The sequence below is a fragment of the Coregonus clupeaformis genome, chromosome 29, assembly GCF_020615455.1.
Source record: "Coregonus clupeaformis isolate EN_2021a chromosome 29, ASM2061545v1, whole genome shotgun sequence".
Taxonomy (NCBI): domain Eukaryota; kingdom Metazoa; phylum Chordata; class Actinopteri; order Salmoniformes; family Salmonidae; genus Coregonus; species Coregonus clupeaformis.
This window is the reverse complement of record NC_059220.1, coordinates 5,379,266-5,393,775: the sequence shown is the minus strand read 5'-3', so window position 1 is coordinate 5,393,775 and position 14,510 is coordinate 5,379,266. Positions and strand designations below refer to the sequence as shown.

Genomic DNA, 14,510 nt, shown 5'->3' with positions numbered 1-14,510 from the left:
CCAACCAACCAATCAGCGTGTCATCATAGAAGGCCTCACCTTATCGTTGCCGTTCTGCAGCTGTTTGTGCAGTGACATCACTTCCTGTTTGAGGGCGTCCTTCTCCTGCTGTGACACACGGAGGTCTGACTTGAGACGGGCGCTCTGGAGGTTAACAGACTGGAGGCTTTCCTCCAACACATGGGTCTGAAAGAGAGACTACCTTGGTCATGAATAGGTTTGCAAAATACCGCTAACTTCTCTTAAATTCCCCAGTTTTCCAGAAACCCTAGTTGGAGGAGTCCGGTTTTCCTGATTATTCCCTCGTGATTCAGGAATCCTCCAACCAGGATTTCTTGGAAACTTGGGAAATTTACCGGAATTTTACACGATACTTTTACATACTGACTGACAGCATATTGACTAAACACACCATCAATAGGAATCATAGAATGACAGTGAATTTTGCCTAATTAATTAGAAATACTTATTGTCCCTGCAATGTCGAAATGTGTCTTTGGCTTGACACACATAGAACATACTGTACATTATAATTGATGATGATATTGAATGAAAGCGGTAACAATTTGAATTGTAGATCATAACCGTGTCATAGAGTGGTTGACTGTAAGGTAGTGTAAGAGTGAATCCCAAATGGCACCCTATTCCCTATAATTGTGCACTACTTTTGACCAGACAGACTGAACAGAGCATCCTTACCCTCTCCTGAGACTTGGCTAGCTGGTTGCGTAATCCCTGGGTTTGTTTGTCCAAAGCCTTGTGCTCCTGCAGGAGGACGGAGAGCTGGCACTCTACAGCCCCCACCTTATCCATCTACAGATGGACACAGCGACGAGGAGTGTGGTTGGACGTACCGTATAAACTATTTGACCATAATGTACCTAAAACCCCTACACCGTACGCACCCACGTGTAACATACTGCATATATTACATTTACATTTTAGTCATTTAGCAGACGCTCTAATCCAGTGACTTACAGTTAGTGAGTGCATACATAACTTTATTTTTTTCATACTGGCCCCCAGTGGGAATCGAACCCACAACCCTGGCGTTGCAAACGCCATGCTCTACCAACTGAGCTACATCCCTGCCGGCCATTCCCTCCCCTACCCTGGACGACGCTACGCCAATTGTGCGCCGCCCCCAAGGGTCTCCCGGTCGCGGCCGGCTACGACAGAGCCTGGATACGAACCAGGATCTCTAGTGGCACAGCTAGCACTGCGATGCAGCGCCTTAGACCACTGCGCCACTCGGGAGCACATAATACATTAGACACTGCTAGGAGGGGTCTCTGCAGGTCTCTCGTGCAAAATACTAAACACTAACCTGGATAAATACAAGTTTAATCAAATAGAAAATGGTGAGTTATATATATTTGCCTGTACTACATATAAATGTTTATCTGCTCGTGTCTCACCTTGTCTCTGAGGGCGTTGAGTTGCAGCACCAGCTGGGCCTTGTCCTCCTCTAGCAGTACAGTCCCCTCCACAGCGTTGGTCAGCTCCGCCTCCAGGGCAGAGACACACACGGCCATCTGACACACAGGAGAACAAGTCATTAGGACCCCAACGAGGAGGAATCGAGCAAAGACGAATTGAAAAAAAACAGGTCATGACTACAATCAAAATCCTGAAAGGGACAGTTCGGGATTTTGGAAATGAAGCCCTTTTATCTACTTAAACCCAGAGTGAGATGGACTCGTGGATACAATGTTTACGCTAGATTAGCATTTGGCTTGTTAAACTATTTCTAACTTCCTTCATACTGGACTCAGAGACATAACAGGACCGGCTCCACGATGTTAGCCCCCCTCAGTTGAAACTTGCACCACCTTAGTTTTAATTTTATGTCCCAATAGAAAAATTGAAAAAAAAACAAAAAACGATTGAGTGACAGGTTGGTGCACAATCTGTATCTCTGCTGCGCTGTGTCATCACCATGGACATGTAGGGGGCCGTGGAAAGCCAATGGGGCGGTTCGGTACGACTCCTTCGGGTTTCCATAAAAAGCAGGAGAAAAAAAACGATTGTCATCTGTGGTAGGCTGTGAATAACGGGACCGCCTCCGCCTGTAATATTTGATTTACCGTTGAAGATGCCTCACACCCCACCACTACAGAGTTTAGTTAGCTTCTTAGCTTGCTGTAAAAAGCATTAGTGTTATTAGCCATAGCCTATTTAGCTCGAACAAGCATTATGCTGTACGGCCGCATTCATACAAGGATATTTGTAATGGGGTGAAACACCCTATTTTGCAGCCTATATTCATTACCATAACGGCCTTGCTTTGTGTGGATACAGCGCAGCAGAGATAGGATACAGATTTCACACCTACCCGTCACTTCAAAAGCACTCAATCAATGGTTTCGGAGTCTCAGCATTTGAACTTTATTGTGGTATAGCGTGAATTGTGCCCCCTCACTGTTTTCAACTGCCCCCTTAGTCACTTTATCCTGGCACTGGGTTTGCCACGAGTTCATCTGACTCTAGGGAAGTAGATAAAAAGGGCGTCACTGCCAAAATCCTGAACCATCCCTTTAAAAACAACTAATGTCATCATTTACCTTGGTCCTGTCATCCTCCGGTACAGTGCGTTGCTGGTCTCGGACAGCCTCCTGTCTCTCACTCTGTCTGAGTAGTTCCCCCGGCTGCTGGCTCAACCCCTCCACTCCTGCTGCATTCTGGGTGTTCTTCTCCGACAGCAGCCCGTTCTCATCCTCCAGCTGCTGACTGCGGAGACGAAGCGCCGAGATCTACGGGGGGGGGATGCAGATTTAGGGGCCGTCCCAAAATGGCACCCTATATAGTGCACAACTTTTGACCAGGACCTGCAACCCCATTCCCTATATAGTGCACTACTTTTTACCTACTCCCTATACAATGCCTTACTTTTTAAAATCAGGGCCTGCACCCTATTCCCTGGTCAAAAGTTGTGCACTATGTAGAGAAAAGGGCACCTTTTTTGACACAGATATAGATTTATTAGAGTTGCCATTTATTCCCTGTGTTGGCACAAAGGAACAACGTTCTTAAGTGCAATGCAAGTCAGCCCCCTAGAACCAAGTTAAAGTTAACATAGCTAATAAAGTTAGTCGTTTTACTCTCGTCCTACCTGTCTCTTGAAACTCTCTGCCTTCCTTTGCGCAGAAATCTTCTCCTTCCTGAAATGCTCCAGTTTCAAGCTAAAATAGGGGAGGAGAAAGTGTGAGTTCAATGACCCAATGAAATGAAAAAAATAGCTGTAGCATACATTTGTTTATTTTATTTTATTTGTCATTTAGCAGACTTACAGTTAGTGAGTGCATACATATTTTTCATACTGGCCCCCCCGTTGGAATCGAACCCACAACCCTGTCATTGCAAGCGCCACGCTCTACCAACTGAGCTACAGGGGGGCTCAGTGTTTCTTAATCCAAAGGATCATCATTGTTGCTGTTTTTGCCCTAGCACTACCACACCTGATTCCACTAATCAAAGGCTTGATGAGAGTTGATTAGTTTAAAATCAGGTGTGTAAATGCTAGCAGTGATGTAGTGGTAAAAAAAAAAAATCAGGTGGATAAACTCTGATCGGCAGTTGCGTTGAAAAAAATAACGCTCCCTATACTTTCAATGCATTTTTTGGCAAAAGGTGGGTAAACTGCATTTACTTGCGTTTAATCTCCACTACACCAGGGAAGTGTAGGGGAAAACACAAAAAATGGTTCCCAGGACCATGAGGTTTCTTACAGCATCTCCTCTTGGGTGTCTCTCGGGTCCTCTTCCTTCAGCGTGGATATCTTCTGTCTGAGTAGAAGGTTCTCCTCTGCTAGATGACCCGCCTCACGCCTACAACCAACAGAGGAAAACAACGTCAGCAACAGAAGATCAGTTGTTCTGCACTCTGGCACACTCAGACGAGAGTGCTCTGAAATCGGAGTATATAGCCAGAGTGAATTTGCGAACGCAATCGATATGCTAGCTTGATAAGTCGTTAAAGTTCTTGCTAGCTAACCAAATGACACCTGCATCTCTAGCTGTGTATAGCAACCGAAAATCGATATGAGGGGGGAAAAAATGGCATGACATGACATCCTCCTAGCAGCTAGCTAGCTAACGTTAGGCTCCGTGTTTTTAGCTTGCTACATAAATAGACAAGCAAGACTATTAGCCACGTTATGACTGACTTGTGATCGTTGCCCTTGCTAGTTTGATTGTATTGACATTCCCAGCCTTAGTTATCGTCCGTTTTTGTCCAGAATATTGAGTCATTGAAACTGAAACAGTGCATCCCGAATGGAGGCAGCAAATAATGTCAGCTGTGATTTACAACCTGATAGCAATATTTGTTGTGCAACCAAGAAATGTACTGGTGAATTATATTAATCATGCATTAAACTGCATCCATCTATTCTGCCAATAATGCCTTAGTGTACGTCGTGGAACGTTGAGTCAAAAATAAAACCTATTATAAAAGTTGATTTTGTAGCATAATCTGGGAATTTGATATTTTTGACTGATATGATTGTTTCATCTCTGCAAAGTAGTTAAAACACTGTCAGGTCCACTTTAAACTAGGTCAAAGGTCACTTTGTGCGCTAACCTTGAAATGTTTTTTGCAATGGGAAGTAATAGTTGTACATTTCGATTGGGAAATGCTTAATGGTTGTGTTTTTGTATTCTTATGATTGGGACCTACTGACTTATTATGTCTGAGTTTATAGACTGCTTATCCTTTAACATCATGCTGTGTGACTGCTTATCCTTTAACATCATGCTGTGTGACTGCTTATCCTTTAACATCATGCTGTGTGACTGCTTATCCTTTAACATCATGCTGTGTGACTGCTTATCCTTTAACATCATGCTGTGTGACTGCTTATCCTTTAACATCATGCTGTGTGACTGCTTATCCTTTAACATCATGCTGTGTGACTGCTTATCCTTTAACATCATGCTGTGTGACTGCTTATCCTTTAACATCATGCTATGTGTGACTGCTTATCCTTTAACATCATGCTGTGTGACTGCTTATCCTTTAACATAATGCTGTGTGACTGCTTATCCTTTAACATTATGCTGTGTGACTGCTTATCCTTTAACATCATGCTGTGTGACTGCTTATCCTTTAACATCATGCTGTGTGATTGCTTATCCTTTAACATCATGCTGTGTGACTGCTTATCCTTTAACATAATGCTGTGTGACTGCTTATCCTTTAACATCATGCTGTGTGACTGCTTATCCTTTAACATCATGCTGTGTGTGACTGCTTATCCTTTAACATCATGCTGTGTGACTGCTTATCCTTTAACATCATGCTGTGTGACTGCTTATCCTTTAACATCATGCTGTGTGACTGCTTATCCTTTAACATCATGCTGTGTGACTGCTTATCCTTTAACATCATGCTGTGTGACTGCTTATCCTTTAACATCATGCTGTGTGACTGCTTATCCTTTAACATCATGCTGTGTGACTGCTTATCCTGTAACATCATACTGTGTGACTGCTTATCCTTTAACATCATGCTGCGTGACTGTTTATCCTTTAACATCATACTGTGTGACTGCTTATCCTTTAACATCATACTGTGACTGCTTATCCTTTAACATCATACTGTGTGTGACTGCTTATCCTTTAACATCATGCTGCGTGACTGTTTATCCTTTAACATCATACTGTGTGACTGCTTATCCTTTAACATCATGCTGTGTGTGACTGCTTATCCTTTAACATCATGCTGTGTGACTGCTTATCCTTTAACATCATGCTGTGTGTGACTGCTTATCCTTTAACATCATGCTGTGTGACTGCTTATCCTTTAACATCATGCTGTGTGACTGCTTATCCTTTAACATCATGCTGTGTGTGACTGCTTATCCTTTAACATCATGCTGTGTGACTGCTTATCCTTTAACATCATGCTGTGTGACTGCTTATCCTTTAACATCATACTGTGTGTGACTGCTTATCCTTTAACATCATGCTGTGTGACTGCTTATCCTTTAACATCATGCTGTGTGACTGCTTATCCTTTAACATCATGCTGTGTGTGACTGCTTATCCTTTAACATCATGCTGTGTGTGACTGCTTATCCTTTAACATCATGCTGTGTGTGACTGCTTATCCTTTAACACCATACTGTGACTGCTTATCCTTTAACATGCTGTGTGACTGCTTATCCTTTAACATCATGCTGTGTGACTGCTTATCCTTTAACATCATGCTGTGTGACTGCTTATCCTTTAACATCATGCTGTGTGACTGCTTATCCTTTAACATCATGCTGTGTGTGACTGCTTATCCTTTAACATCATGCTGTGTGACTGCTTATCCTTTAACATCATACTGTGTGTGACTGCTTATCCTTTAACATCATACTGTGTGACTGTTTATCCTTTAACATCATGCTGTGTGACTGCTTATCCTTTAACATCATGCTGTGTGACTGCTTATCCTTTAACATCATGCTGTGTGTACTGCTTATCCTTTAACATCATGCTGTGTGACTGCTTATCCTTTAACATCATGCTGTGTGACTGCTTATCCTTTAACATCATGCTGTATGTGACTGCTTATCCTTTAACATCATGCTGTGTGACTGCTTATCCTTTAACATCATGCTGTGTGACTGCTTATCCTTTAACATCATACTGTGTGTGACTGCTTATCCTTTAACATCATGCTGTGTGACTGCTTATCCTTTAACATCATGCTGTGTGACTGCTTATCCTTTAACATCATGCTGTGTGTGACTGCTTATCCTTTAACATCATGCTGTGTGTGACTGCTTATCCTTTAACATCATGCTGTGTGACTGCTTATCCTTTAACATCATACTGTGTGTGACTGCTTATCCTTTAACATCATACTGTGTGTGACTGCTTATCCTTTAACATCATGCTGTGTGACTGCTTATCCTTTAACATCATGCTGTGTGACTGCTTATCCTTTAACATCATACTGTGTGTGACTGCTTATCCTTTAACATCATGCTGTGTGACTGCTTATCCTTTAACATCATACTGTGTGACTGCTTATCCTTTAACATCATGCTGTGTGTGACTGCTTATCCTTTAACATCATGCTGTGTGTGACTGCTTATCCTTTAACATCATACTGTGACTGCTTATCCTTTAACATCATGCTGTGTGACTGCTTATCCTTTAACATCATGCTGTGTGACTGCTTATCCTTTAACATCATGCTGTGTGACTGCTTATCCTTTAACATCATACTGTGTGTGACTGCTTATCCTTTAACATCATACTGTGTGTGACTGCTTATCCTTTAACATCATGCTGTGTGACTGCTTATCCTTTAACATCATGCTGTGTGACTGCTTATCCTTTAACATCATACTGTGTGTGACTGCTTATCCTTTAACATCATGCTGTGTGACTGCTTATCCTTTAACATCATGCTGTGTGACTGCTTATCCTTTAACATCATGCTGTGTGACTGCTTATCCTTTAACATCATGCTGTGTGACTGCTTATCCTTTAACATCATGCTGTGTGTGACTGCTTATCCTTTAACATCATGCTGTGTGTGACTGCTTATCCTTTAACATCATACTGTGACTGCTTATCCTTTAACATCATGCTGTGTGACTGCTTATCCTTTAACATCATGCTGTGTGACTGCTTATCCTTTAACATCATACTGTGACTGCTTATCCTTTAACATCATGCTGTGTGACTGCTTATCCTTTAACATCATGCTGTGTGACTGCTTATCCTTTAACATCATGCTGTGTGACTGCTTATCCTTTAACATCATGCTGTGTGACTGCTTATCCTTTAACATCATGCTGTGTGTGACTGCTTATCCTTTAACATCATGCTGTGTGACTGCTTATCCTTTAACATCATGCTGTGTGACTGCTTATCCTTTAACATCATGCTGTGTGACTGCTTATCCTTTAACATCATGCTGTGTGACTGCTTATCCTTTAACATCATGCTGTGTGACTGCTTATCCTTTAACATCATGCTGTGTGACTGTTTATCCTTTAACATCATGCTGTGTGACTGCTTATCCTTTAACATCATGCTGTGTGACTGCTTATCCTTTAACATCATGCTGTGTGACTGCTTATCCTTTAACATCATGCTGTGTGACTGCTTATCCTTTAACATCATGCTGTGTGACTGCTTATCCTTTAACATCATGCTGTGTGACTGCTGTCTTTCCTTCGGCCCTATCCAGGGGTGTAGCGGTGCCTGGAGAAGTGGGTATACTCAAATTTTGCCTAAAAGTTCCCAAACGGCCCAGCGAACGAAAGGCACCCTTTTTGTTTTTACATAGAAAAAATACAAAAATGTTATGATCTAAGACCAAAACAATCTGATTGAGTGGGCCTGTCAGGGCCTGGCTCCCCAGTGGGTGGGCCTGTCAGGGCCTGGCTCCCCAGTGGGTGGGCCTGTCAGGGCCTGGCTCCCCAGTGGGTGGGCCTCTGTCCACCTAGGCTGATGCAAAGAGCACATGATGACAATTGCACATCACAAATAGCCTACTAACCAATAACTTTGGACTAAACGTTTTCCAATACCTGGTTTGCATACCCATTGTTGCCTTAGTTAGCATTTACCGGTAGATATCATAAGGTGAAACGTCTTTCCTGCCCTACCGGCTACCGATGTCATTTTTCTGTGAGCTGCTTCATGCCAAAACCAGTTGAGAGCTGCACACTCTTGCTGCCTGCAGATGGTATCCCGCTGAAACTAGGATATGTGTGCGGCGCCCATGTGAATATATTTCACGTGCTTTGCGATTGTGTAGGCTACTTTGTGCATGATTTCTCTATTGTACTACATCATTGATCAATCGTATACCCTCCACTACACTACTTTGATACGCATCAGTAGGGATTAAGAAGTGAGTATACGCCACGCCCACTGAAAAATACCTAAGTATACCCTCCACTACACCACCGGTCCTTTCGTGTTTTGCAAAAAAAGTGCACTCTCCTACACGAGTGCGCTGTTATTAAAAGGTTGCTGTCCTTTCAGAATCACGAACCTGTCACACACTGAAGGCCTATAGGTTCACCACTGTCACACACTGAAGGCCTATAGGTTCACCACTGTCACACACTGAAGGCCTATAGGTTCACCACTGTCACACACTGAAGGCCTATAGGTTCACCACTGTCACACACTGAAGGCCTATAGGTTCACCACTGTCACACACTGAAGGCCTATAGGTTCACCACTGTCACACACTGAAGGCCTATAGGTTCACCACTGTCACACACTGAAGGCCTATAGGTTCACCACTGTCACACACTGAAGGCCTATAGGTTCACCACTGTCACACACTGAAGGCCTATAGGTTCACCACTGAAGGCCTATAGGTTCACCACTGTTACACACTGAAGGCCTATAGGTTCACCACTGAAGGCCTATAGGTTCACCACTGAAGGCCTATAGGTTCACCACTGTCACACACTGAAGGCCTATAGGTTCACCACTGTCACACACTGAAGGCCTATAGGTTCACCACTGTCACACACTGAAGGCCTATAGGTTCACCACTGAAGGCCTATAGGTTCACCACTGTCACCACTGAAGGCCTATAGGTTCACCACTGAAGGCCTATAGGTTCACCACTGTCACCACTGAAGGCCTATAGGTTCACCACTGAAGGCCTATAGGTTCACCACTGAAGGCCTATAGGTTCACCACTGAAGGCCTATAGGTTCACCACTGAAGGCCTATAGGTTCACCACTGATCAAACATGTCTATAATAGATATAAAGGCTGTTAAGATATTAATGGTTCAATAAAGGAGAGCCTATATTTGGCCTGGAGAAGCGGTTTTATGAGCTGACTGAATGGAAGCTGATAATTACTTTTTTACTGCGCTGGTCTCGGGAAGAAATTACGAGTCCTCACTGTCCGAGACCAAGTCAAGCCGAGTACAAATGTATCCGGCACAGAGACAAGACCGAGACACTCAACATGTGGTGTGGAGTACTACAACACTGACATAAAGTAAACATGATTATGGTTTTTATCAAGAATGCAGGTTTTAATGGACAAATTGTCAATGCTGGGACTAAAAACCCTAAACAATTTTTTAAAAGGAAATAGTTTATAAGCTGATTTCTTTACAGTTTGACAGTCTTACCTTTTCTCAGCAATGTCCTCCCGCAGTTTATCCAGTAGACAGCTGAGCTGTTCCCTCTCCTCACTGTGTTTAGCACTCAGTTCCTGCACAGCATGTCTGTGGACCTCCTTTAGCCTCTCCTTCTCCTCCTCCATCATCTTCCCCAACCTCTTCTCCACCTCCTCCCTCTCCCCCGCCAGCCTCTCCCTCTCCTCCTGCAGCCGCTCCTGAAGCATCCCCTCATAGTCCTCCTCTAGCTGGAGTCTCTCCCTGTGCCAGTCCTCCCTCAGCCTCCTCTCCGTCTCCTCCTGCTGCTTCCGGCGCTCCTCGGCTAACCTGGTGAGGAGAGCCACCTCACGACACTGCTGGAGCCGAGCTCGTTCCAGCCCCCACTGCTCAGTGAGCCTGGCCTCCCTGTTCTCCTGCTCCTCGGCTAGTCGTGACATCTCGTTCTCTAACACAGTCTGCAGCGACTCTTTAGTCTGCTCGTCCAACAGAACCTTCTCCCTCTCCCACTCCTCCGTGAGTCGCATCTCCAGCTCCTCTCGCTCCACCTGGAACCTGACACTCACCTCCTCTATCCTAGCCTTCACTGCTTCCTCGTGTCTCTGCTGTAACTCCACCTTCTCCCTCTCCCACTCCTCTGACAGCCTCCTCTCCACCTCAGCTCTCTCCTCCTGGAACCTGACACTCACCTCCTCTATCCTAGCCTTTACTGCCTCCTCGTGTCTCTGCTGTAACCTCACCTTCTCCCTCTCCCACTCCTCTAACAGCCTCTCCACCTCAGCTCTCTCCTCCTGTAGCTTCCCCCTCTCTTCTTCTTCCGTCCTGGTCAAAAGGATCTCCTCTTTGTGCTCCTCGCCCAGCTTGTAGAGTTCCACAGCATGTCGTTTCCTTATCTCCTGCATCTCTTTGTCCAGGCCCGGCTCAGCCTTCGCCTGTAGGCCCTCCAGGCCCTCCATGTCGGCAGCCTGGGTGGGGGCATCTAGGAGCTCCTGCTTCAGGCAGCTCACCTAATAGAAATCAAAATGTAATGTATTATAATATATGCCAAAGCAACTTACATCACTGAGTGCATACATTTTCGTATGTGGGTGGCCCCAGCATAGAATCGAACCCACGATTCCCTGCAAGTGCCATGCTTTTACCAACTGAGCCACACAGTCCTCTACTCACTTCCTCCTCTTGTTGGTGCTTCCCTCCCCCGCCTGCCTCCTCTGCTCCAGGCCAGCCCTTCCCTCCCCCGCCTGCCTCTGCTCCAGGCCAGCCCTTCCCTCCCCCGCCTGCCTCTGCTCCAGGCCAGCCCTTCCCTCCCCCGCCTGCCTCTGCTCCAGGCCAGCCCTTTCCTCCATCGCCTGCCTCTGCTCCAGGCCAGCCCTTCCCTCCCCGCCTGCCTCTGCTCCAGGCCAGCCCTTTCCCTCCATCGCCTGCCTCTGCTCCAGGCCAGCCCTTCCCTCCCCCGCCTGCCTCTGCTCCAGGCCAGCCCTTCCCTCTCCATCGCCTGCCTCTGCTCCAGGCCAGCCCTTCCCTCCCCCGCCTGCCTCTGCTCCAGGCCAGCCCTTCCCTCCCCCGCCTGCCTCTGCTCCAGGCCAGCCCTTCCCCCCCCCGCCTGCCTCTGCTCCAGGCCAGCCCTTCCCTCTCCATCGCCTGCCTCTGCTCCAGGCCAGCCCTTCCCTCTCCATCGCCTGCCTCTGCTCCAGGCCAGCCCTTCCCTCCCCGCCTGCCTCTGCTCCAGGCCAGCCCTTCCCTCCCCGCCTGCCTCTGCTCCAGGCCAGCCCTTCCCTCCCCCCGCCTGCCTCTGCTCCAGGCCAGCCCTTCCCTCTCCATCGCCTGCCTCTGCTCCAGGCCAGCCCTTCCCTCCCCCGCCTGCCTCTGCTCCAGGCCAGCCCTTCCCTCCCCCGCCTGCCTCTGCTCCAGGCCAGCCCTTCCCTCCCCCGCCTGCCTCTGCTCCAGGCCAGCCCTTCCCTCCCCGCCTGCCTCTGCTCCAGGCCAGCCCTTCCCTCCCCGCCTGCCTCTGCTCCAGGCCAGCCCTTCCCTCTCCATCGCCTGCCTCTGCTCCAGGCCAGCCCCTTCCCTCTCCATCGCCTGCCTCTGCTCCAGGCCAGCCCTTCCCTCCCCCCGCCTGCCTCTGCTCCAGGCCAGCCCTTCCCTCCCCCGCCTGCCTCTGCTCCAGGCCAGCCCTTCCCTCTCCATCGCCTGCCTCTGCTCCAGGCCAGCCCTTCCCCTCCCCCGCCTGCCTCTGCTCCAGGCCAGCCCTTCCCCTCCCCCGCCTGCCTCTGCTCCAGGCCAGCCCTTCCCTCCCCCGCCTGCCTCTGCTCCAGGCCAGCCCTTTCCTCCATCGCCTGCCTCTGCTCCAGGCCAGCCCTTCCCTCCATCGCCTGCCTCTGCTCCAGGCCAGCCCTTCCCTCTCCATCGCCTGCCTCTGCTCCAGGCCAGCCCTTCCCTCCCCCGCCTGCCTCTGCTCCAGGCCAGCCCTTCCTCTCCATCGCCTGCCTCTGCTCCAGGCCAGCCCTTCCCTCCCCGCCTGCCTCTGCTCCAGGCCAGCCCTTCCCTCCCCCGCCTGCCTCTGCTCCAGGCCAGCCCTTCCCTCCCCGCCTGCCTCTGCTCCAGGCCAGCCCTTTCCTCCATCGCCTGCCTCTGCTCCAGGCCAGCCCTTCCCTCCCCGCCTGCCTCTGCTCCAGGCCAGCCCTTCCCCTCCCCCGCCTGCCTCTGCTCCAGGCCAGCCCTTCCCTCCCCCGCCTGCCTCTGCTCCAGGCCAGCCCTTCCCTCCCCCGCCTGCCTCTGCTCCAGGCCAGCCCTTTCCTCCATCGCCTGCCTCTGCTCCAGGCCAGCCCTTCCCTCCCCCGCCTGCCTCTGCTCCAGGCCAGCCCTGCTCCAGGCCAGCCCTTCCAAATATCTGTCTCTGATAAAGGAGTGGGACTGTCCCATCTAGCTACACCAAATCTCTGTCTCTGATAAAGGAGTGGGACTGCCCCATCTAGCTACACCAAATCTCTGTCTCTGATAAAGGAGTGGGACTGTCCCGTCTAGCTACATCAAATCTCTGTCTCTGATAAAGGAGTGGGACTGCCCCATCTAGCTACACCAAATCTCTGTCTCTGATAAAGGAGTGGGACTGCCCCATCTAGCTACACCAAATATCTGTCTCTGATAAAGGAGTGGGACTGTCCCATCTAGCTACATCAAATCTCTGTCTCTGATAAAGGAGTGGGACTGCCCCATCTAGCTACACCAAATCTCTGTCTCTGATAAAGGAGTGGGACTGTCCCATCTAGCTACACCAAATCTCTGTCTCTGATAAAGGAGTGGGACTGCCCCATCTAGCTACACCAAATCTCTGTCTCTGATAAAGGAGTGGGACTGCCCCATCTAGCTATGTGGTCCTCTGTAGCTCAACTGGTAGAGCCCGGCGCTTGTAACGCCAAGGTAGTGGGTTCGATCCCCGGGACCACCCATACACAAAAATGTATGCACGCATGACTGTAAGTCGCTTTGGATAAAAGCGTCTGCTAAATGGCATATTATTATATTATAGCTACACCAATTCTCTGTCTCTGATAAAGGAGTGGGACTGCCCCATCTAGCTACACCAAATCTCTGTCTCTGATAAAGGAGTGGGACTGCCCCATCTAGCTACATCAAATCTGTCTCTGATAAAGGAGTGGGACTGCCCCATCTAGCTACATCAAATCTATGTCTCTGATAAAGGAGTGGGACTGCCCCATCTAGCTACATCAAATCTCTGTCTCTGATAAAGGAGTGGGACTGCCCCATCTAGCTACACCAAATCTCTGTCTCTGATAAAGGAGTGGGACTGCCCCATCTAGCTACACCAAATCTCTGTCTCTGATAAAGGAGTGGGACTGTCCCGTCTAGCTACACCAAATCTATCTCTGATAAAGGAGTGGGACTGCCCCATCTAGCTACATCAAATCTATGTCTCTGATAAAGTAAACACGACACAGTGAAATATGGATTGCTTCAGGAGTACAGTTGAAACACTGCTAGATATTTAAGTGCCACCTTGCTCTCCAGCTGAGCCTGTAGATCCTCCATCTCTCGGAGGTGCTTCTCTTTCAGCCGTTCCAGCATCATCTCTGCCTCCAGGCTCATGTTGAACAACGGCTGGCCCTCCTCCGAGCCCAGGCCTGGAGACAATCAATCAAATGTATTTAGAAAGCCCCCTTTTTCCCCATGAGCAGTTGTCACAAAGTCGTTTACAGACACCCGGCATAAAAACCTCAAAACAAGCAACGCAGAAGCACAGGTGGCCAGGATAAACTCCCTCGAAGGAAGGAAACTAGGAAGAAACCTAGAGAGGAACCAGGCTCAGAGGGGTGGCCAGTCCCCTTCTGGCTGTACTGGCAAACAGACAGGTGAGGAAGGATCAACTAACTAGCTCTCATGTTCTTTAG

At 48.0% G+C, this 14,510-nt stretch overlaps 1 protein-coding gene across 4 annotated transcripts in view; it reads right to left on the bottom strand.

The window, feature by feature from the left end:
• The window catches only part of LOC121544579 (ninein), a 73,826-nt gene that overhangs the window by 15,383 nt on the left and 43,933 nt on the right, over positions 1-14,510 (bottom strand). For 3 of the 4 annotated variants that reach the window (XM_041854536.2, XM_041854539.2, XM_041854538.2), the window contains exons 15-22: positions 14,119-14,243; positions 10,117-11,108; positions 3,729-3,827; positions 3,113-3,182; positions 2,565-2,753; positions 1,419-1,535; positions 700-813; positions 40-198 (exon numbers count right to left, since the gene is read on the bottom strand). In XM_041854536.2, the coding sequence (XP_041710470.2) occupies positions 40-198; positions 700-813; positions 1,419-1,535; positions 2,565-2,753; positions 3,113-3,182; positions 3,729-3,827; positions 10,117-11,108; positions 14,119-14,243 (1,865 nt within the window). The remainder of the gene's footprint in view (positions 1-39; positions 199-699; positions 814-1,418; positions 1,536-2,564; positions 2,754-3,112; positions 3,183-3,728; positions 3,828-10,116; positions 11,109-14,118; positions 14,244-14,510) is intronic. The other variant, XM_041854537.2, reaches the window with a different exon arrangement.